The 24,948-nt window shown below is 38.8% G+C and overlaps 1 protein-coding gene across 1 annotated transcript in view; it reads left to right on the forward strand.

Annotated features, from left to right (window-relative positions):
- Positions 1-24,948, forward strand: part of ME1 (malic enzyme 1) — a 159,050-nt gene that overhangs the window by 120,897 nt on the left and 13,205 nt on the right. The window contains exons 7-9 of the mRNA XM_039568160.1: positions 2,377-2,486; positions 12,176-12,273; positions 14,061-14,174. Coding sequence (XP_039424094.1) covers positions 2,377-2,486; positions 12,176-12,273; positions 14,061-14,174 — 322 coding nt within the window. The remainder of the gene's footprint in view (positions 1-2,376; positions 2,487-12,175; positions 12,274-14,060; positions 14,175-24,948) is intronic.

Below are 24,948 nucleotides of genomic sequence, written 5' to 3' on the forward strand. Positions count from 1 at the left end.
CTGCTTCCATAAGGGTTGATTCAAGCAGTTACCCTTTATAGTGCAGAAGCCACAAAGCTAAAAGGGTTCATCGGCATGCGAGAAGGGTGGAAGGTTATTGCAGAGTGATACAGGAAGGAAAATATTGGTTTAGGTTTTGGCTCAACTTTCTGCTTTAAGTAATTTTGACAGTAAGATGTGGAAGTCATAGAAGAATTGATGGTTCTTTTGGTATGGTCACTGCTTCCAGAACTGTGAGGCACCTTTGTAGCCAATTCATTATTGCTAAGGGATTTTCTGGAATGCCAGATAATAGCTATTTTGTATTACCTCATCTGTATGTCTCATCTGTTAGTGGTTTTGAGAATGAGAATACTCCAAGCAGAGAAACGGTGTGTAATTTTCTTGTCTTTCATGGGTACCCAGCCACTGGATTTGGTTAGACTTTTTTGAGAACATAGACCTCAAAATTCACAAGTCTTATGAGGTACTGCTGGTCATGGGCAGCACTGAAGTCTCAGGTTTTTACCTGGATGTCAGGTGCTACACATGCAGTGAATAAGAATGCTGCTTAGAAAATTTTCTGCCATGACACCAAAATCTCAGAGGCCCAGAGTTAGACTGCCTGCATTTTTTCCATTTTAATTAAACAGCCATGATATCTGGCTCAGAGAATTAATATGGACACTGTGCCCAGTATAGGATGCTTATTTTCTACAGGGACACTCTTTTAATATTACTCACAGGGAATTTTGGTCTTTGTCTACAAAGGTAATGGACAAGAAAACAGAGAAAAATAAAATGCAGATGAGAAAATGGAATGTTATATACGGTAAAATAATGAAACAGACCAGCCTATTGACATCCAAGAAACACATATAACCAAGGTCCAGGATTCCAGAGTGATAATCTCATTATTTTCATATTATTATGCAACTGTCAGCTCCTAGACCCTTATGGAATTACTGAAGTTTATGTCAGAAACTGAATCAGGTTAGAAATTTAAATTAATTATTGAAATTAGCTCTAGTTTATTACTTGAACCCAGTTGTGATTTACAGTACTGAATTTGCCAAATTCTCTTTTAAGCAGTTGCCTGTCATTATGCTGCTGAAGAAGTCCAGGTTTTTCCATCAAACCTGAAGATGTATTTATTTTCAGCAAGGATTACTATTCCTGCCAGTGGAATCCCCATAGATTTGGCTAATTGTAATATGGCTGTAAATATGTGTTTTCCATGGAAATGAGTTTAGTCACAGGAATTTTTGTCTTTTTTTTTAATACTGATAGATTTGCTTAATGTGGTTGCCAAATGCATGTATGGTTTAAAGAAAAACTCAATTAATGTATTTACACTAAACTGCTCACTATATGTATGTATTGCTTTTCTGGATGAAACATGAACTGCTTGACTGTCTCTCATGGATTCGTGCTGTTAGCAAATAAGGAAAGCCTCCTTTAGCTCAATCAGGGTGTGTGCTGTTGAGATCTTGCCCTCTTGCAAGTGTCTATGAGCTTGAATCCAGTCTTTACGTAGTTTTTGTCTACATCTATTTTCATTGCCTTGTAGGTTTTTTGGCTTTTGTTGTAAGAAAGTACTTGAAAATGCCATATGCGACTGGTATGCAAAGAATCTAGAGACATCTGGATGCATAAAAATGCCTCTAAGGACTGGGTGATATTTACAAGAGCATATAGTGACAGGACAAGGGGAAATGGCTTCAGATTGAGAGTAGGATTAGGTTAGATACTGGGGTATCTGAGGGTGGTGAGGCACTGGAACAGGTTGCCCAGAGAAATTGTGGATGCCCCATCCCTGGAAGTGTTCAAGGCAAGGTTGGATGCAGCTCTGAGCAACCTGGTCTAGTGGAAGATGTCCCTGCCCATGGCAGGGGACTGGAATAAGATGATCCTTAAGGTCCCTTCCAATCCAAACGATTCTATGATACATAGTGGTAATATTGATTTAATTTAACTTCTTACTAACTTTTATTTTGAAGAAATGAAACAGCAGGGCAATTGCTTACTTCTTAGGTATTGGCATACAAGTCTAGTGCCAGGAGTCTTGAGTTTCCGTATTAAAAAAAAAAAAAAAATACAACCATAGAATTATAGATTGGTTTGTGTTGGGAGGGACCTTTTTTTGTTCACTAGGTAATTGCACAGTGAAGACTTGTGTTGAGATGTCTGCAGAGGGTGAACGCCTTTTCCACTGATCTTCTACTCATAACTTAGAACTGATTAAATACTATTAGTAGTATAATTATGAAACATATTAAGACTTGTATGATTCATATTATACTTGTATTCAAAATCTGACCCGCAAATGTTATTAGCTTTTTAATGTATAATTTGGAGACTTTTTTTAACATAATGCATAATTTCTTGTTTTTCTAGATATGGCATGAACTGCCTCATTCAGTTTGAGGATTTTGCTAATGCCAATGCATTCCGCCTCCTGCATAAGTACCGTAACAAGTATTGCACTTTCAATGATGACATTCAAGGTAACAAACTTTTTCTCTTCTCTTCACTGTTGTTTCCACAAGCTAGAAAAAAAGTCTTCATTTCCTGAGGGAAAAAAATCGATCAGCTTTATTGTGATATTTGTAGATGTACAGCTCACATTTTGCCGTGGGTTTCCTCAGCATGGTGAGCTGGTGAGCTGCGTTTGCTCTTAACCTTTCACTGCATTTCAGTTCTTAAACTGACAACTCAGTTAAATATTCATGTAATTTTCCTTGCAGTCTCATTCAGTTTTAGAGGGAAATGATCCCCTTGACTCTGTTTTCCCATCTGAATAATTTGTGGCAGCTGGTAAAAGGAAAATATCTAGGATGGGAAATGTCAGCAAGGGGGATTTCCCAGTGCTCAATCTAAACAGACATCCTGTCCCTTCCCTCCCAAGAAGACAGACAAGCAGGGCTGACGTGGTGTATGGGTTGCCTTATATCCAGTCAGCAAAAGAGCACTGGAAAATAACTTGCTCTAGGGCAGTAAGTGTGTAACTTCCTCTAGGGCACTGGCTCCCACCCTTGAGAGGAGGCTGAAGTCAGATGAACTGCTGGAGAGAGGTACCCAGAGAGGGCCCTGGGTATCCAGCTGCCTCTTACCCCCTTGTGTTTCCTTGGGTAGATGAAGGTCTCAGCAGTGACAGGTCAAAAATGGAAGTTAACCTGTATTCATTTCTCACAGTTTTCAGTGACACTTGAAGCCAACTATTAGGAGCTGGAGTTTTCCAGAAGTCATTATTGAGTCATGCTTGGGACCTAAGTCATATTTCAGTGACTCAGCACATGGCAGTGGATTCAAATAGCCCTTGTCTTTCTGTTGTTAGGGATTTGGCTATCCATATGAACTGTGTTCCTGTTACAAGCCTGGCTGAGTTCTACTTCCGCATTTGAAACAGATTATGGAGGACAACCTCCCAGATGGGAAATAAACTAATTATAAAATATCATTTCCCTTTGTAAGAGGCATGGTGCTTCCTACCCTGAAGGGTCTGAGTCTAGCCATGGCTACAGCAGGCCAAACAGCATCTGGAAGTTTCCCTGGTTGTTTAGAGGCCCAGCTCCCACAGGGGAATTCCCTTTCCTTGCCAGCTGAAGGTCCTTAACCCAAATCAGAAAAAGACTCAAGTAGAATGTGCTTTCACAGAAATGGAAAGGAAGCTTTTCAGCAAAAGTGTACCAGCTATGGGTAAACTTATTTGACAAGGCCTTTCGTGTCTTTATTTGCATTTTCAAACCATTTCATTCTCTCTCATGCACCTTGGAAGGAGGTGTCTTGATGTTCAGAAGTGTTGGAAGGTATCCCTTTGGCTTTTGTCTGAGCTGCTGTAGCAGCTAGCAGCCTTCCTTAGAAGTGCAGCCATGTGCAGTCTTTTAATTTATTCGTTTTCTGCAATCTGATTTGTGCTTGTGGGGCCTTTGGTATTTTCACAAACAATGCCAGTGACTTTTGGGTGATCTCCATCCTTAATATTTGTGTAGCTTCCAAGAGGTGAAAGTGGATGCATTTATTCTTCTCTGGTCTCTGTCATTTGTCATCATATCCCTGTAATTACCTTCAGAAACTTTTTTTTTCATAGCATGTCATCTTCTCCTATAATGTGGAAGTAGAATAACAGTCCATTGATTTTTTATCCCTCTTCTTGTTCCAACTTTATAAACCCTAAGGATCTTTTGCCTAGCAACTATAATGAGACTGGATGGTGCTAACTTCTTTATCAATCCTTAGAGATTTTCATATTATAAATAGCATGATTTTTACCAGGCTACTTGAAAGAGGGCTTTCTCGATATGCAAGATGTATTTTCTACAGCACTAAAGCTGGCAAATAGTGCCAGGCCAATAAAAGCAAAGAAACACAGCACTGCATCTAATTTGCCATAATCTTCTGAAGATAGTGCTTGAATGATATTTTAAACACAGTTTCTCCCAGTACTAATATTTTTCAAGGGAAAGCTACCTTAAGATCAAAAGAAACGTTTAATATATTTCATAGAAAGGCTTGAGGATTTTTTTATCTATATAAGATATTCAGAGAAAGGATTCCTATATATCTTAGTGATTCAATGAGGACCTTTCAGTATCTCAAGTCTAAAAAAACCCCTAATATATGATCTTGCTTTCTGACAGACACTGAAAAAGGCAAAGAAAACACGGCAAGCTGCATATATGCATCTGCAAATATTGACTTGGACAAATGCAGTTGCCTTCTCTTAGCTCACAGCTGTTTACAAGGGGTCAGCCTGCTCCTAACTGATGACTGCAGAACATTTGGAAAAAGTCTGCCAAAACACTGATCACAAAAAACCACTAAAGATTGATCATTAAGGGTCACCTATAGTCATATTTAAGAATTTCTGGAAACAGTCTCCATCCCTGCTGCAGGATGGTCACGTCCTTTACTTTGGAGAAAGCTTTGTAACTTTTTCTACGTTACCTCTCTGTACACAAGGAATTGACAGCAAGGGTGAACAGGATTCTGGTATAAATCTGTACCAGAATAATAAAATTCTTCGTACTTCAGCATTTTAGAAAGCATCTTTGTTTTTGGATAGGTGGTGAATTTCTTCCCTCTGCAATTATAATAATTTCTTCATATTTATATTTTCAAAATATCTTCTTACAAACACAATAGCAATGTTTCCTTAGGGAGAAAATATTCGCTTGAATTCCTGTCTGTTTTTTTTCTAACCACAAATCAGCTTGTTGGGTTTTTTTCTCTCACTCTGAATTACAGAGACAGATTTTTGGAAATGAAAATCAGAGAATGCCATTGGTTTAAAACAAATACTTCTATCTGGTTCTAACTATTAAGAACCTTTTCCAAAACGGAGGGGGGTTTGATCATAATTTCCCACATGGGAGAAATATGAATTAGTTTTGTAATGTCAAACTTCACAACAGTTAGAAATTCCTGAATTAGGTCAGGTTGCTAGCTTTGCTCATCCCCAATATATTTAGGAAGGAGGTGTTATAAGGAAAGGGTGGAATTTTCTAGAAGATAAGATATGTGATGTTTTTTTATTTTCCAACCCCTGCCTGGGAATGAACCAATGGTGCCTGTGTTGCCAAACAAAGCTGTTTCTCAGGGTGAGAGATGTTCTCTGCTTGACCGCCCTCGAAGGAGGCAGGGTTGGGATTCAGTTTGAAAAATCCCTTAAAGAAACTAACCAGTTCCCTTCCCTGCTGCAGGGAGGTTGAACAAGTCTCTTAAGATCTGCTGAAAAGGAAGTCCTAGGTACAGGGCAGTGCTAAAATCCTGCTTGTGGGTGGGATTGGCTTGGGCCACACCTTTCTGCCCCTTGCAAACCCCAGATGCCATAATGCTTCCTTTCCACACCCATTTTGACTTTGGTGAGTCTGTTGAAAGAGTTTTTGCTGCTTGAGCACAGTCAGTGGCTTAAGGCATGTTTGCATGTCTTTAGAGCCATGCATTTGTTTTCTGTGGGTCTCTTGGTGCTTATCATGTGGTAGCTGGTTGCAGTCATTGCTGACACGGATACATTTCAAATAGTGGCATCAATTTCCCTAGCCTTGCTGCCTCTATGTAGATCAATTATTTCAATTATTAGAATTTTTTTGATCTTTTTCCCCCCTTCTGCAGTTAAAAATTTTCTTGATTGACAATGACAAACTTCTGTAGTATGAGACAATCTACATGAAATAAGTACTGGAGTCACAGCTGTTGTTCAGTGTGCCCACAGTTGCAATGCTTTCCCCCATTATGGACACAGGGCCTGTATTTATGCCAACAAAAATATTTACACCGAGAGATTGCGCTGGATTGGAAGTAACTTTGGTATCCGTCATGACCTCAGATGTCATTAGTTCTTCACAGCTGTGCTGTTTAATTGCATCAACGTTTTATGAAAAGAAAGAGACATAAAATAAAAAATGTAGAGCATGTATAACTTAATGTAATTATTATATTTTCCATTTGATTTGATTTAAATATATGTTAAATGTTCAGCACACTGCCATTTGAATAACTAGGAAAATTATACCTGGAAGTTATGTTATGACCAATTCAATGTTATTTCAGTGCCATTATCAGAAATCAGAATTTCTGTGTCACAAGCATTGTCCTTTTTAAGATTTAATTCTTTTTAACATTAATATAAAAAATTATACATTTGGTACCTGGAAATTCAAGTTCTTGAAATCAAATTGTAGAGAAGATTTAGGGTTTGTTGTTATGGTTGTGATGGGCATGGGGCTTCCAGTTCTTTCTCTGACCAAGAATTTGAAAAAAGCAGAGTTGAATGACATGTAATAGCTTATGTATTGATCTCATGTATCTCAAATTCTGATAAGATGTGCAAAATGTAGAAAACTTCTTTCATAGACATTTGCTTTACTTTCTGACACATTGGCTTCCAAGTGAAACATGTTGAGATTTTAAAAATGAAATAATTTAAAAAATGAAATTATTTTAAAAAATTCTATTAAGACGTGTGCTGTAGGGTTATGTGAAGTGTGTTTTTCTTTCAGTGTATTCAGGCTGTCACCTCTTTGTTACTTTGTGGTAAATTTACATTGAAATCGGTATGTTTTCAACTAAATCCCCTACTGTAGCTTTTGTGTAATTTTCCATGTGTATACACAAGCATGTGTATGTACAAATATTCTTCTGTTTCATTTTTTGCTCATTATGGGTTTAAAAAAGAAATCCATTCTCCCTGTGTTCTGGGGCAGCCAGCTCCAGGTGGCACTGCTTGAGCAAGGAGTTGCACCAAATGACCTCCCATCCTGTGCTGCCAGGACTCTGTATCCTTTTCCAAATATGCCAAATGATTGCTGTTTTAGAAAGGCTACATTTATCTTTCCCTAGAGCCTTTCCCCTCTTTTCACTGCCTGCTGCAGAGCAGGGCAGTGTGGACACACAGCTTTGAGAAGCCTGTTCATGGCAAGAAGAAGGAGCTCCCATCTCTTAAAAGAGGGTGCTTTTGAACTACCCACAGCTGTAGCATTTGCCTCTGGAACTGAGATGACACCTTTTTGATAGGATCTTTATTCCCCTTTTTCCCAGTGAGTGTAGGAGATGGGAATGGATTTGTTTTCCTGGCACTCTGTGAAGTGCTATTTGGATGACTGGCAATGTTAACATGTGATTTCTATTATGCTGTGTATTGAGAAATATGCTGACTTACTTTTACCAATTCCTAATCTTTTAGTCCAGAATGAATAAGTCAGATTTTAGGATGTGTTGCAGAAAGTTCTCCCCTCTTCTTGTTTGCTAGCTTTTTAAGACAAGGTAGGTAAAATTACGTAAAGGAACTACTAACACATGATTACAAGTTTTATTTTTGAATCTTTAAATAATGGGCAAATGCTTCAGTGCAATAAGCCATTTCTCACTAATTTAAATTAAATGACACCCAAATATAAATTAAGCTTTTATTCCTCACGTTTTGGGGCTTTTTTCCCCATTTTTTTTTTGTTCAACTATATATGCTGAAAAAATAGTCTGTGCTCCCAAGCATTTATAGTATGTCAACCCCATACAGCTGTGGATTTCCTTTAACATATTCATGCTCAGTTGTACAGTTCACAATTAACAAGGCTAAAGAATCTTGCATAGAAAACAAAGACTTGGTATAGTATAGTGTACCTTGAAATTTCACATCTGTTGTGTTTATACAAGACATGACCTACCTTCCTAGAAAACTATGATGAAATGTTTGCTGTTGCAGCAGTTGACACTGCTTTAGAAAAATATCCTTTGTTAAATTTGTTTTGATTAATCTTCTAGAAATCTGTGGACAATAGAATGGGTTTTCAAAATCATATCCTTGAACAATGTCTATCTTATCCTGCACACAAGGGATTTAACCTGTGCTCTGGCCAGGCCAATTCTCTCCTTCCTGCAGCAATGACAGTGAGAAAAGTGACAAAATTTTGTTTCTGCCTCGTGATGTCCACAAGAAGTGGTTTGCATCTGCCTTGGCAGAGGGATGTGAATTGCATTTTGATTCGTTTCAAAAGCTCGAGCCAGTACTCAGGGTGGAATTTAAGGTCATGGCGTTAGTCAGAGCAGTTCCGGTAAAACAGATCTGCTATTCAGGCTGCCGGTGCCCCCCTTTCGGTGGGAAGGAATAAGGGAAGCTGCTGATGAGGAGTGATGACAGCCGCCGCCAGCAGCAGTGATAGTGGGTTCAGTAATCTAATAAACTGGGTTATTATTCCTTTCAGAGTCAAAAGGCTGAATAAAATTGGTGGGGAGTACTTTTAAATACCCTTTTTAGAGCAGTTGTGTGCAAATCATGATTTGAGAGAAAGGTCATATTTAAGCCTTTATCTATTGCTATTACAACCTTTGTTCTGAATCGCCCTGATAATGAACATACAGGTAATGCTAGCTCACATCCCATGCAAATACTCAATGCAAAATGTTACTGACATTCAGTGCAGCATTTTATTTATGTTTCATATATCATTTATTTTTCCTTAAAGCAGAAAATAGTGTAGTGACAGAGTTTGTAAAAGTATCCTAACTGGTAATATTTAATGACAGTCCATTTTTCTGGCTAACAAGCTTAGCAACAGTACATCAGCCATGAAGATAAGTGGTATCCCAGCATTCCCATTTGTTATAAATCTATGGTGTTTCATTTTGACTCTGTCACCACAAAGCAGCTTGAAGAGCAGCTCTCTGTGAAGTCCTCTGATGGGGGCAGGGGGCTGTGGTGGCCACAGCTTCAAGGGAAACAGAGATCTTAACAGTGCTCCAGCTCAGCTTTCCTTTTCAGGAGACCAGATTGATGGTCCTAGGAATAAGCTGTGTTATGTAGGCTCCCTCCTTCTCCTCCCCTGCAAGCACAGCTGTGCAATATAAAATAGGAGAAAGAATTTGGCATCCAACGAGAGCATGGGCTTTTTTTCTTGCTGGTTATGAGGATTGTTTGGTAGGGAAACTGAGAGCACACTCCGACTTCTCTTTTTTTGCCATTTTTGATCTTTGCCAGCTTGGCACTTGCCGGAGGAAGACTTAATTTCATCTGGGAAAGAAACAAGCTAGTTCTTGGAGACTGTGGAGTGGAAATGTCTCAGCCTGATGGTTGTTGTTCCCAAAGCCATGCCTCAGAGGAACCATTTTTAAGATTTTTTTATTTAGAAATGAGGGACAGAACAAGTAATAAAAATGACTAAAGAAGTAAAAAATGTCAAATTTGTATGGTCTAAACATTAAGTGGGCTTGAGAACAAGGTGTCCTGTATTTCTGATGACTGAAGTGAAAAGTCATAATCAAAAGCACGTAACAAACTTAATTCTGAAGACAGACACATTTTTTAACTGTTCAAGTGGATTTACTTCAAAAAGTGACTTTCTAACTTTCAAATGTATTCTTAAATTTTATTAAGTATTACCTTTTATTTTTGGAAAAGTAACCATTCTTGAAACTCAGATGATCCTACCTACAAACCACATATTCAAACCTAGCCTTCAGCACCCAAATGATGTCATTTAAGAAGAGGTTTACCCAGTACCAGGCTTCTTACTTCTGTTCTTTTAGGTCCTGTAATTTTAGATACATGTATTTGAAAATCAATGATCTGTGTGCCTGCAGTATGAATGACTGTTTTGAGCATCTCCTCGAGTTTAATGTGGGGATTACTGCTATCTCACCTTTAAAATTCACCTTGTTCCTGAGAAAATAGACTTGTGAATAGCAAATTTAGGGGAGCTGCATGTTGAGGGCAACTGTCCAATATGCAGATTCTGAGCCAAGTGCTTTTGTAGGGCTGATCATACCTATTTCACACTTTTTATGAAGGAAAAGTCAGTAGCAATGGGAATTCTCCCCTCAGCTGGGTGGCCTGTGGGCAATTGCAGTTAGTGCAGTGGTGATCAGGAACAGACTTGTAGGAGCCATCAGATCTCCTCCTTGCAAGTTCTTGCAGGCTTCTCAAAATAATTCATGGCCTCATCTTTGATTTCCTTGAGTCAGTCAGCGGCAGCTGCTGCCCAGAGAGGGAAAAATTAATTTCTTATTCCCAGAACTGAATGTTGCAGGGCCCATGTTCATCTCCCTGTGGTTCAGCTCTCTCTGAATCAGATAGGCATTATAAATATTCAAAGACTGTTGAAACCCATTATTTGACTTTCAGTACCTAATTGTTAGTGTCTGGACAGCTTTTTCAGTCTGAGGGAAATCAGTGCTGTCTGCTATTGGTTCTTCAGAATATCCTCTAAAATCACAACTTTGCTGGTGGTGTTATCTACCTCACTACCACATCCCCGTCCACGGGATGTCTATATGGGATCCAAGTTCCTTGCAGCAATAGAGTCTGATTTTTTTTTTTCCTGGGCTCACCTTATGCTTTAGTGATGATAATAATTTGTGAAAAATACAAGCTTGTTGCCTGAAGTCACTAACACATGAAAGAGTCTTTCCCCTCCAGTAGGCTTTGTTGGGGAGGAGTCACCTCTAGTCTTATCTGGTCAGAAGAGCCAGATATGAGGTCCTGGTGACTAAATACAAATTTCCTGAGCACAACAGAGGCTGACAGCTTGACCCAGCAGTGCTGGCAATTCACCTGCAGTGCAGTGTATTGATTTGGGTGCAGCAGTTCAAGTCAGGAAAACTTAACTTTCTGAAAGAGTGGGAGAGTTGGGATTGTTCCAGATAGGAAAAGCAGGTTGGAACACCATTAGCCTTCAAATATAATAAATGACTTTTTGTGAAATAACAGGCTTTACAGTAGGAGGTAAGAGGCCAAGATAGAAGAAGAAAAGAAACATTTAGGTTTGAAGTTTTCAACTTACTGAAATAGCTTGCTGAGGAGATATGAGAGTATTTGAAAGAAGACCTTAGGGACAAGTTAGATAAAGATATGTCAGCAATCACAGAGGTTAGATTTATCTTGCTACTGTGAACAAGTTTGAGTTAGATGCCTGCTTGAATTCTTTTTATTGCTCTACTTTTTATTAATAGCTGTTTCTCACAATGAGGACCAAAATTTCTCCATTCAAAGGCAGACAGGTATCTTGTTCTCTGGGGTTCTCATTTGGAGAAGAAAGACCTCCGCAGGCTAAATCATAAAACTAAACGTTAGCCTTTTTCTCTGTGTGGCATAACTCAAAGATAGATTTAAAAGGTACCTCCTATGTTTTAGAAGATACTAAACTGAAACTCCTGTCACAGTGGACTGAAGTATTAAATAAGCTGGCCTTATTCTTTCAGCTAGCTTAGCTTCTCTGTAAATGTTCAGTTTGATATCCTACTCTGACAACCTCCCCATGAGAAGTGAAGTTTTATTTTAGTCTTGTATTTTACTGTACTTGAAGTATATCTATTTCAAGAATGAAACCAGTAACTTAATTTTCAGTATCTGGATTCCTTCAAAATCCTTCTCTCTGGACTCTCACTCTCACACCCCCTGCTTCTAAAAAAGGTCATAACTAGAATATTTTACAAGAGTTTGCATGGCCTAGTCATTATGCCCATCCAGGAGGATCAGTCAATCGTATTTTATTTAATGCTGCTCTGATGATATTCCCACTTACATTTAACTTTTGTAAGAATAAAGTAGAGCAAACTCTAATTGCACTCAACTATTTGTTACTACACTCAGTACTTGTATATTTAGCCAAAAGATGCTCTGGTATTATTTAAAATGTAATGTTTTGTAATTGTTTCCAGAATAACCAGATACATGCTTTTTTTTTTTTTTTTTTTATTTCAGGAACTGCATCTGTTGCTGTTGCAGGTCTTCTTGCAGCTCTGCGCATCACCAAGAACAAGTTATCAGACCACACAGTGTTGTTCCAGGGAGCTGGAGAGGTAGGTATTTTTAGATGAGGAAAAATTGTATTGTGATGATTAATATTTAATGAGTTACATATGTCCAATAAACAGGAAGATTAAATGGGTAGAATGATTACTAACACCTCCTGAAAGTTGTTTTTTAGTTCAAATTTAAATTTACAGAAAAATCTCTGATCATCTGATGAAGCCTCATCTTTTTCAGAAGACATTTTTTGGAGATCTGCTCTCTTTTCAAGAATTTAAGATTTGGCTCTTCAGCTGTAAATTATTGAACTGCTCTCAATATAACCAAACAAAACATTTTTTGAAAGATGAGGAAATACAGGGGAGAAAGTAAATATAAGGTATTTACCCAAGTGAGCGTTATTTAGTAAGAAGAGCCTCTTCGATTTTTTTTGTCATTGAATATAGTTTTTCAGGATTCCGCATATTAAGGTCATCCATTTCTGAAGATCTTTATGCACACTATTTTTTTATACTAATTTTTCAGTATTAATTTCTAAGCCACTAACACAAGGGCAGGTTTTACTTATCTACAGTGTGGCTTGTCATCTCTTGTATGAAATATACAACCCCATGCTGGCTTCTTTAATTTCATTAAATATTTGGTGCGATGTCTGCAGTTTTCAAAATGGCTTGTATCTGTATCTGGCATGTCAACACCTTACTGCATCAAGGAAGGAACTCTGGAGTTCCTTCCCCTGGTTTTGCTCCCTGTTCAACGAGCAGATGAATTCATGGTCTGATGTTTATTTTTTTGTCAGTATTTTCAGTGTGGCTGTTGCTGCAAAGAGGTAATGGTAGATATCATCCCTGCCACAGGAGCTGGTTTTTAATAAATCTGGTTATTTCTTAACAAAAAAAGGGAAATCTCACTTGGTTCTTGGTGAATGGTTCTCAGTGAAACTCAGTGATAAAGAATAAGAAACAGAACCAACCCTAAAAATACATATATAGGTCTGTAATCAGAAATACTGAGTGGTCTGTTGGCTTGTTTTGTTGCCTGGTTTTCAATCTGTACCTGTATGACATTTAATCAGTTGGATGAAATATTGTAAAATCCAGTAAGAATGAAACACATTTCAGCAAAAGGTTGATACATGAGTTTTTCTTGCCCCTGCTTTGACTGGGAGCATAGCCAAGTCTAGAGTTACAAAACACATGGATAGTAAGTAAAAGGAGGCTTACCTTTCTGATGGGCATCTTAGAAAAAGATAAGAGAAAAACTCTTATGTTTTACTTTCTGGCACACAGACTGTTATTTCCTTTAGTTTAAATTACAGAAGTTTCAAAGAAGAAAAAATACTTCATGTATTCTGCTAGAATGGTAGAATGGTTTGGATTGGAATGGACCATAAAGATCATCTAGTTCAACCCCTGCTGTCATGGGCAGGAAACCTTCCACTGGACCAGGTTGCTGAGAGCCCCATCCAACCTGGCCTTGAACACTTCCAGGGCCGGCAGTGTCATTATGTGGAGTAAATGTTAGTTCTAGCATTTTCTATTTGCCAGTCTCAACATTTATTGTGCTCTCCACACTCTAAGCCATCTGAAGCTTTATCTATACTATGATTTATCTATATGATTTAAGATTTTGCTGGGCTGTTTTTTTACGTTATGATTTCTAATTACCAAATGGTAGCAACAGTTCATTCTGTTTATCCTATGAAAAAATAATGATACAGTTTTATCGTCTAATAAAATTAGGAAACTTATCTAAAGTAGTGGGTAAATGAAACGTGTGAGCAGGGGATTCCTTTTGTTTCTTGTTTGGTACTCTACTTTTCTTCTTTTTCCTTCAGGCTGCATTGGGGATAGCAAACCTCATTGTTATGGCTATGGAAAAAGAAGGGATACCCAAAGATGCAGCTACCAAAAGAATATGGATGGTTGACTCGAAGGGATTAATAGTAAAGGTAATACAATTTTGTCATTACTTTAAATATCATGATACTACTTGCATTCTGTCGATAAAGACAAGAACATATTCTATGTGAAAGCAACTGCAACAGTATATCTCTCTTGGCATAGTGAGTTGTTTTTCTTTTCTAAAGTTTATTAAATTAATGACAGACTGCCATGTTACTTTGTGGAGGGGATGACTATGCTTGGAGTTCCTGCTCTGTTTCCATTAGGGATGAGCACATAATGAAGAAAATTTTTCAGCAGTTCATTAGAAAAACGTGTCAAAAAACAAATGTTCAACTTTGGGGTTTAATATTTCCCATCTAAATGCGACTATTATTTGTTAGCACAGTCTTGCACAAAGATGTATAGATACATGGCAGGCAAGTCATCCTTCTGCAAGAAGTGAGGTGCATTGCAACAAAAAGCTGCTCTGCAAAGTGATACAGCTCATGTTGCAGATGTTGTGGTCTGCAGTGCTATCAACACTGGTCAGAATTTGAAGCTGCTGAGAGACTTCATCAGTCACCCTTACCTCATTCCTTCGATGTGCCAAAATAAAGAAACATATTAATTCCATGTGCCAGAATAAAGAAACTGGTATGTTTTAAAAGGTGGTTATGTATTTAATAGTTTGTGAGCTACTTAAAGGAAATAGATGAGAGGCCAGTTGCCTTTGCTTTTTTCACCTTGCTGGTCAGTTTGCAGTATTTGTGGTCATCTTTGTTTGTACCACACTTTGCAGTGTTCTTTGGCTGTCTGACATTAAAGGTCTTTTGTGGTTCACACAGCTTTGCATCAGGAGAATGCATTCTGTAGGCAGTGTCTGCTGGCTTATTGAACAGCATCACAGCACCTTTCACTCCTACTGTTAAAGGGAAAATAGTAGGATCTTACACATTGGGATGGGCAAATATTACCAAGGTCATCTTGGACATCCCTTGCCAGAAGGCACAAAAGTAGCCTGATCATGAACAGAGAATGCAGGTATTTGCCACTATCTAGGACACAGATTTTTTTTCCTTTGGTGCTTTTTTTTTGTTTGTTTAATGAGTATTTTTAATCCGTTTGGTTTTCATCTAATAATTTTGAAGTGATTTGATGTCCAAACATAATTGACTGACGGCCTGTGTATTGTCTGTTGCTGTTGAAGCCTTGAGGTTGCCTAAGAGGAATTGGGTTGCACCATTTCTTTCACCATAGAAACTGCGCTTATCAAATTAAACAATTGAACTAAAATCACCTCCTGGTGATTAAGGAAACTGACAGGGGCCGAAGTGTAGGAACTTCACAGCCCTGAAGCAGTAAAAGAGGTCTCAGCTGCATGTCCGTTCAGCTGAGGTGGTTAACCAGCCTTTCTTCTCTCTCCCTGGTTTCTTGTCCCAGCCTCTTCGCACCTCTCACTGCTAATTTGCCAGTCAGCCGAGAACCCGTCTTGTTGCTCTTGGTCTGCAGTGACTCATTCCTTTCATAGGTTCTCAATTTTTAGTGACTCAGTAACTGCATTCTTTCCTTGCCACCTTCGAGCTTCTGCACTCTCAAGCAGGGCCAAAACCAATCAGTGTCTCACACAGCCTCGATGTTCCTTTCCTCTGCTTATTCTTCTTGGTGGAGCTTTAATTTGGGTTTTGTCCAAAAAGCAGTCCACTGAGTTTCATGTCCTGCCTGGACTGTATTTGTGAACTGTTTGTGATCGCCAGACATAACAGCTGTCTGAGGTAGATTAGGGCTGAATTTGTGGCCAGATGTTGATGCAAGCAGCAGGAACCGACGGTGCATATTTCAGGTTGTTGCTTGTGTTCCTGGAAGACCTGGCAGCACCAGTTTTCCCATCTGGCTGTCCTGGGCAGCCTGAGAATGGGTGCTGTGTTGTGTTTGAGGGACATCTGTCAGTGCAACGCCTGGGCTGGACATAAGGAAACACATCCTTGACTTAGAGCTCTGCAAGTCCTCTCTTGGCTTTCTTCCGCAGCAAAATGTTCCCCTCTGAAAAGTTAAAAAAAAAAAACAAACCATAAAACAAAAAACCCTCCCCCCAAAGAAAGATACAATGTAAGTCTCAAGAGGCTTGAGATTTAACTGCTGGGAAGTTACATATACAGTGAGTAAATAATAGAGCTGCTCCAGGTTCCTTTTTCTGGCCTGAGAGAGAATGCTGTGATTTAGGTCCACTTAGGAAATTATTTTGGCTGTAGCTGGTTGCAAAAAAATGCTGCAAGGCTTGAAGGACTTTCCAAACTCTTAGAAATGAGATAAGAGAAATAAAATGAGAAGATTTATGGGAACAAGGTAAAATCAGAACTCTATTATTACAAGCCTTTGCATTATTGCAAAGGTAAGAATTGCCAAGATAGGAGCATAGATCACCAGGTAATCAAATTTTGCATAAACTGAATTGACACTTCTTTCTTGCTACTGAGGACATTTATCAATGGAAACCCGTTCAGTAAGAGTCCCTTAAAATTTGCCTCACCAAAACCTGCTTGATCAAAAGAGTTTTGCATGAAGCAGGGAGACCTTTTCAGTACTAGAAATATCCTGATCTGTTGCTTTAGCAGTATGAGAAATAACAGAATTGCTGGAGAGTCAGCAATTACTTTGTCCAACTAAACTAATTTTTACATCATTTATATTCTATCCTGGCCTTTGATCCTTAATTTTGCAATGTGTGATTATAGATTTAAACATTGTTTCTCCTTTCATCTACTTTCTGCTAGAATTTCAACCAGTTCTATTCAAAGAAAAATAACCTGGGAACTGTCATCGACCTGGCTGCAGTTTCCCCCTTTTTTCTTCTTCCCCCACCCTCAAAAGCTGCCACGAAGTCACTTATCAGGCTTTTGTTGCTGAATTTTTCCTTTGTGGCTTTTTAATTTTAGTTCAAGTGCAGCTGTGTTTTCATTCTCCTGTTAATTTTATTTCCCCCCCATGGGAACCATCTGTTTTCATTAAAGCAAGCCTGATGACCAACTTTCCTGCTATGTTGTGGTAAAAGAGCTGGTAATGGAGGCTGTGTTTGTTATACTGTCCATAGTTATGTTCTGTAATTCCTTCTAGAGAATTTATAGTGTTTTAGGTACCAGTTTGGGGTTGTTGATTGGTCTTTTAAAGTTTGTTCAGAATGCTTTCACCTTTTGAAACAATTTTTGTTCCAAAGGTGGGTGAGGAAGTTTTACAGATCATAATATTATTAGAATTTTGCCACTTAAACTGTGTGACTTTTTGAAACGTACTGTCTTAAGTATGCCAGTGCATTCAAATGGAAATTTTAATGTTGAATGAAAAGATTATTTGAAGTTGCTTTTGCACTCTTGTGTGCTTGAAGATTATACATAATCAGTTGGGACTCATCTTTAGTTTTGAATTTCTGAATTATCACACAATCACAGTCTGTCTGATGAATAAATATTTACCTGTATAAACACATTGGTGGGTAATGTCTCCCACATTCCATTCCTATAGTCTCAGTGTTCCCATTTTTTTTCCTGTTAATCACACAGATTACATAAATGGGTGATGTGTGGTGAACATGTTTTGTGTCTTCTTCAAAGCTTCCATAGTGTCATGTTTAGCTGTATTAGTAGCCAAATCTTAGTCCATGAACTTTAAAGATGGTAAGTTCTTTTGTGTCACTTAGTTGAGAAGAGGCAGAATGTGATAATCTTGGGATATTCATGAGATCCACCATTCTCTGAGCATTTCAGTAATGGGCTGCAAAGGCTTTTATTGCTTTTTTTGTTTTGTTTTCTAAGGCAATACCAAGAACAGGGTAGGGTGATAGGCAAGAGGGTTCTTGGAACTTCCTAGGAATATGATACAGATAATAAGGCATTTTTAATATTTAAATGGACTTAGTAGAAACTTCCCCCCGCCCACTGCCAAGGATGGCTGCTCCTGTGCTGAGGATGGACAGGGAATGTTCCTGGGCTGCCAAACATGCTTCTCTTGCAGTGAAGTTTGTCTGTAATTTGCAAGGCAGCATTACATTTTTGTACACCACATAATCCCTAGTGCACAGAAGTTGTTCCTTTGCATAGGGATGAATGTCATCCTTAATTTTAAAGAGTATGTCACCATGGAGAAATGTTTCTTTTGATAGTTTTGCACTCTATTCTTTCTGGTTCAGCACAGTAATAATACTTGTGTCTAGTCGATTTTAAATGTCCATTAGATATGTGATCCTGTCCCCCTCTATGACAAGCACAAGAATATTCACTGAGGTCTAATGGCTGAAGGCCTCAGAATATTGATCTTTCTAAGAGGAAGACTGAAATAGATCCCAAAAGTTTAACAATTTCTGTAGTCCTGATTAATTATAGTGGAGGTAACCATGTAAACTTGTAGATAATCCCATAAAAGGATTCAATTTTTCATCCTCCTTCCCCCATTTCATTATCCCTGGCAATCTTATTTGCATTGGATTAATTAAAGTTCATGGTTTGGTCAAAGCTGGGTACATGCATGGTTCAGTCTTTGCTTAGAGAATGATGGAAGAGAAAGGGGGACATTTGGGAATGATACCAGAATTTCAGTGCCATATAGTTGCTCCTAGTGGAGTCAGAAGATTCATATTAACAAGTGAAAGAATCTTCAGAGCTCACAATGAAATCCCATCCAGACTGTCTGTTACTGATTTTTTTTTTAAATTTTTATCAATAATCACTCTTTTAAAAAGTTTCAATTTCATTCTAGATAAGAATTTGATAATGGTTTTAACTTTTATATACCACTGTCTGCCAGTTCTGCTAGCTTTTGATTATTTCTAGCTTTCTTTTTATCAACAGTCAATTATTCTGACACTTCTGTTCTTGTTCAGTTCTTTTATGGCTGACTGCAACTGGCTGGGACTCTTCGAGCCAAGAAAATGATTTACATTTTAGCAAAGATGCAATGCCTTGGGTATCTCCAAGGTGCCACAATCACTCAAAGCAGTTTCTGGCCTTATTTTACTCATGTAACATCCCAGCAAAACAATCCTTGTTTGCTTCATCAGGTTTTCTGATGTCTGGGGAATTAATCTGTGCACTTTCATCTTGCATTTATCATGTTCTATATCAAGTACAAGTTTTGCAAAAAGGAAACATTAATTTGTCTCCGAATGCTCGTGGTATCACTCATGCTCAGTGAGTAATGTATGAAAACAAGTGAGGACAAGGCAAAAGGGTGATTGGTGGGGTGTTTCTCTAAAAGAGACACCACCAAAAGCTGTTGCCTTTGTTGGCATGTAGCTCTTTGACACTGTGTGCATTAGATGTACTGATGAGATGGGGACCTAATTTGGGTGGTTTATAATTTCTTTTGCTCATGCTCTGCTACTGAAATTAATGATTGATTTGCTCAGTTTTCTGCTGTTCTGTGGATTTGTGATTTGCTCTGGTTCTCAGAGCTTATCTTGTGCTTATAACTTTTGTCCTGCCTGTTAACCTTGTTAACCTATTATCCATGTGTGCTTATTTACGTGGAAATGGTACTTTATAAATTTTACAGAACTTAAACGCCCTACTCTTCTAACATTGTGTTTTAAAGTCAACACCAGAATTTTATTTCTTCTCTTAATTGTATGTTTTACTGTCAACTATTATGACACTGTCTCCTCAAAATGTTGTGTTTTTTCACACAGTTGGCACCAAACTGTTTATTAGTTGCGTGCCCAAGTTGCCTTGTTTGATTTTAATGTACTCTCTTCACCTTTAGGTGTTAGGTGATGGGCCTGATCAGGAGCCACTGTCACTCCATAATTAGTCTCAGTATGGGGTTTTGGGAGGGCTTACATGTCTCTGCTTTTTGGTTCGTAAATGAGGTGGCACAGGAGTGCCTGTCACCTGCAGGCCCTTGGACTTCAGTCAACCCCTGCCCAAAGAGTCCATGTCCATACCGTCACCTTTTTTATTTTGCATTTTGTGATTTCTTGTGCCTGATGCTGTTCTGGAGTTCTGGCTAGGGGGGAGCCTGGCCTGACCCCTCCCAGCCCGCTCTCTGTGCCCCTCCTATCCTGTCCCTTTCATGATTCTGGGCCCCCCCCATGGAGTCCCACTGTAGTCCATGCCTAGAGCTCTCAACAACCTTTAGACCATGGATTTATTTGTGATGAAACAGATAAAAAGCCATGTAGAGACCATCACCCAAAAGGGAGGTGCATCATCACCTTCTCCCATGACTCTTAACCACTTTCTTTTTTCACAGCTGTTTTTTGTTTGTTTTACTCTTAACTCTGCAGTAGGGAACTCACAGGAAAAATGCAAGCAAAACCCAAACATTTGCAGTTGGAAATACTCAACTTACTAATGGACTGCTTTGCTCCCTGGTCTACAGTTCCCATGTCTTTTGTGGTTCTCATGTCTTCAGTATTTAAGAACCTCAAAATATTTTATTAATTTATCTGTGTACTGATCTCTGAGCTCTTGTTTAAATAAGCCACAGTTGACACAGTGAAATGGAGGCAAGTGTTGATATAAATAGATTTGTGCCTCCCTGGTGGTGAGACGGGATGAGTGCCAGCACTGCCTCAAATGTGGGACAGTGCAGTCGTCAGGGTGCTCTTCCTTATTCCCAGCTGCCTCCCAGCTGATGGAAAGAGAAGTTCATGGAGAGCTTCCAGCCCTGCTTCTCTCGCCTCGCTGGCACAGAGCTGCTCTGCTCTTCAGCCCTGGTTTGTGGAGCAGCCCCGACAGAACCAGTTCAAACAGGCCATGGCATCAGGCTGCACATTGGTGGTATTTGTAAGGTTTGCCTCCCATTTTCTAATTTCCCATATAGATGTCTGCTGTGCAGTCTGGTCTCCTGTTTTTACAGCTGTTTTCTATGAAAATTCTCAGGGTTTTATTGATGGGTCATTTTTGTTTGTTATCTGAGCCTCAATTTGGCTATAATATGACGATAAGAGTAACTTTCTGTGAAAACTGTGATGTACATTTGCTTGAAACCTGATCAGACCTTTAAACTAAAAGCTTCAGAACCCTCCCTGAAACTGCTCCCTATGAACTGCTTTCATTTCAATTCCAACATACAAGCAATTTTTTCATAGAACTGTTAACTACTGAGTCCTGTTACTTCCTTTTGCTCCTTGATTTGAAAGGTCCTGGTGTTCACGTGACTGTGTTTTGTAATAATAGAATATAATACCAGTGATTCTGACCCATTAAGGAGTAGGGACATTTTAGGATTGCCAGCATCTTTCATACATAATGTCACAATCAGAGAATGCTGCTATTGTTTCTTTATCTCTGTACTTCATCTGCTGATTTAACACAGTCCACCTTTGTAATTCATTTGCTAATAAAGAATTTAGTTCATATTACTTTTCATCTCAGATACCATGATGACTTCTAATATATCTGCTTTCAGGCTGCTTTGTTCTCTTTTGTTCAAATCCAAAATAACCCAAAGGTTTCTTGGTACAGAATTATACTGTGATGGAGGCAATACTTTTCCACTACAAAGTAATTTCTGGAATTTTCATCGAGTCTTTGGACTTAAGGTTTATTAATCTTTTTGAGTGTTAATATTCTCAACCTTCAGTATTCTAGTGAAAGTGTATTGTATAGTTTATTCAGGCAGCCTAATTATCCATTGAAGATACTATGATTTTCTTTGTGGTACATTAGTTCTTAGTAGTTTTTTGGTTGGCTGTTTTTATTTTCTGCTTTGGTTTTGTTTTTTGGTTTTTTTTTTTCCAATTCACAAAAACTTATTATAATGCCCCTGGCAAATTACTTATTCTATAAAAGATAAGAAAAACATACAAGATTATATAGCACTGCAAATTATATGGAAATAATTTTGGTGCTTTTAAAATTTCTTTCTTGGGATGCTGAATACATTTGGGAAGTAAGAGCAAGAAGAATATGTAGCCTCTTTTTCTCTCTTTGCCTTCCTCTAAATAGCTGCACAGGTATCACATAAATCTCTGGGTTATCTGCGGATTTCAGTGTGAAAGACTTTCTATTTGGATTTGGGTAGCGTCCCTTGGTGCAGGAGAGAGACATATATCTTTATGTACATCTACATATGTTATACCTAATAGAAAACATGATACACCTTAATACAGCTGATGTCTGGGCTAGAGGAGTCTTCATACAGCTACTTGAACAACAGTTCAGTAACATCCTTTGATAGGAGCTCCTGGAAAAAATCTCTCCAAAAAATCCTTCTGCTGTGTGGTGAGCAGTGAAACAGTGAGACTGTACAGAGGTTTGGTGTACTGCAGAGGTCTTTAAACTGCTGGTTTTTCTGAGCCCTTTTCATTGCCTGAATGAATTTTTAATAATGCTGAAAGAGCAGGACAGTGGACTTAGAAGACATATCTGAATGTGACTGAAGATGATGTTTCTACTTAAAAGACTCAGATCTTCATACACAGAACCTCAGAGCTCATTCAAACTCTTCAAAGTTTGGGGTATTTTACATTTTTTCTTTTTCCTATTAGAAGAAGAAGGGAAATACCAGTAAGCTCTGTGCCACATTAGTATAGGATTATGGAGATGCAGGCAGACCAGAGCAATTTCTGATTTATGCTGCATTGTGTTGATCCTTTACAGCTCATTTCCCAGCAGCCAAAGGCTGGCTAAGCCAGGGCTGGAAATGGAAATGTCAGAAGACAGGCTCTGTGCTTCTGGAAGATGTTTCAGAGCAGCTCAACACTGACAGGTTCAGCCACTTTGCATCTCTCCAGTGTCAGGAAGGAGACAAGACAGCAACATGCAAATCCAGAACTGAGACTTCTGCATTTTGGCTCCATCCTCGTCTTTCTGCTGACTGAAAAAGCTTTGTGATTCTTATTCCAGCTATAGGCATTCAGGCATGAATGTCTGGAAGCTTGTACTAAATGGCCTGGCAACCCCTTATTTTATGGAAGATACACAAAACTGAATTGTTTCTTCCTTCCTGCAGGCCCTTGCTTCTCCTGTTGGCAGGGCACAGAGGAAAGCTAGTTGTGCTCTTGCTGCTGCCTTTCTACTTGGTGGAGAGCAGAACTTAAGCATTTGTCAGTTTGTGGAGAAAAAAAATATCGTCTAGAGCACCGGCCTCTAAACTATTGGAGTTTTGTAATCAAATCAACTGGCTGATCTTGAAATCATGGAGATGTTTAGGGAGGTGTTATGTAGCTCCTTTAGATCACTGAATTAACAATTAAAATACATTTCTGACACCTCTCCTATGAGGAAAGGCTGAGAGAATTGGGATTGTTCAGCCTGAAGAACAGAAGACCCCAGGAGATGTTCTATCAGCCTTCCAGTACCCAAAGGGGCCTATAAGCTGGAGAGGGACTTTTTACAGGGGCATAGGACAAGGGATTACAGCTTTAAATTGAAAGAGGGTCAATTCAGATTAGAAATTAGGAAGAATTTTTTTTACAGTGAAGGTGGTGAGACATTGGAACAGGTTGCCCAGAGAAATTGTGGATGCCCCATTCCTGGCAGTGTTCAAGGCCAGGCTGGATGGGGCTTTGAGCAACCTGGTCTAGTGAAAGGTGTCCCTGCCCATGGCAGGCTGGGTGGAATGAGATGATCTTTAAGGTCCCTTCCAAACCAAACCATTATATGATTCCAATTTATTTTAAAATAGATATTTAAAGAAAAACCCCATACCATATAATTTCTTTTATAAGCATTTTCCAAGCAAAAATCTCTATGCACATAGCTGTCGTTATTTTTGCTAAGCCACATAATTTAATATTTCATTCTTAGTTAATATGCTAGAAAAAGATATTCTTGGAAACATGATCTATGCTGACTAATGGGATCAAACTATTTCAGACCAAAGCTGAATAAATAAGTAAATTTTAAATTGTTTGGGTTTTGACTTGCATTGGGTTTTTTGTTTGTTTGTTTGACTATTATTTTTTTTAGAATGGTAAAATGTCATGAGTGAAATCAAGAGCAGATAGACATTAGGATAAGGCAGAAGTGAATCTGACCTGAGCTGACCCATCTGGCTAGCACTAGTCTTGCTAGCTAGCAGCCTGAAAAACGTTGCAGTGGATCACATCCTTACTGTTTGAGTACTCCTTTGTAGCTAATTAAATGAGAGATCATTCTCAGTGCCAGGACTTTGAATCCTTGGTGTTTCATCAATAAGCATTTTAACACCTCCTTGAAAGCCAGTCAAGTGTAAAACTGTGTAAAGAACTAAATCTGCTTCATGAAGGATTTTGGTTATTTGCTTTGACTAAAACTGAAAATTAAAGAATATCAACATTTTTATCCACTAAGATGTCAGCCTGATCTCTTGGCTGTTACATACTGTGGAAAAAAATCAGAGGTCACCTTTCCTGAGCAATCTGTCCAGATCTGCAGATCCTGGAGGGGCTCAGAACTACCAGCCTGCCAGAGCCTGAAGAGTGAGCTGGTCACAGCCCTTGGAGATGACTTCTTTTTCCTTGGTAGCCCAAGGCAGTCTCCTAGAGGTGGGGTTTTAAAGTCAGATGGAAAACTGGCCTCCTCAGCAGCAGCATGATGAGCCATTAAGGAACCATCTAAAGAAGCAGCCTGGGACTGGATGGTGGCCCAGGGCACCCACTCCTGGCTCCCCAGCAAACCTGCCTCCAAGTGAGGCTCCACCAAGCATTTTAATTCCAACCAACCCACAGATTTGAATGAAAAGTGCCTTTTATTATAGTATTTTGAATTAATCCTAGCAACAAGCTTTTGGTCTGGAAGTCATAAATGTTGGGGTTTCTTTTTCTTTGCTGACTAAAAAGAAAGCTTCATATTTTTCCCTTGGAAACGTTAAGGAAAATTCGTGCTTTAAAATGAGATGGGTCTAAAGTGTGTGTGCAGACTGTGG

Source organism: Corvus cornix, chromosome 3 (assembly GCF_000738735.6).
Source record: "Corvus cornix cornix isolate S_Up_H32 chromosome 3, ASM73873v5, whole genome shotgun sequence".
Classification (NCBI taxonomy): Eukaryota; Metazoa; Chordata; class Aves; order Passeriformes; family Corvidae; genus Corvus; species Corvus cornix.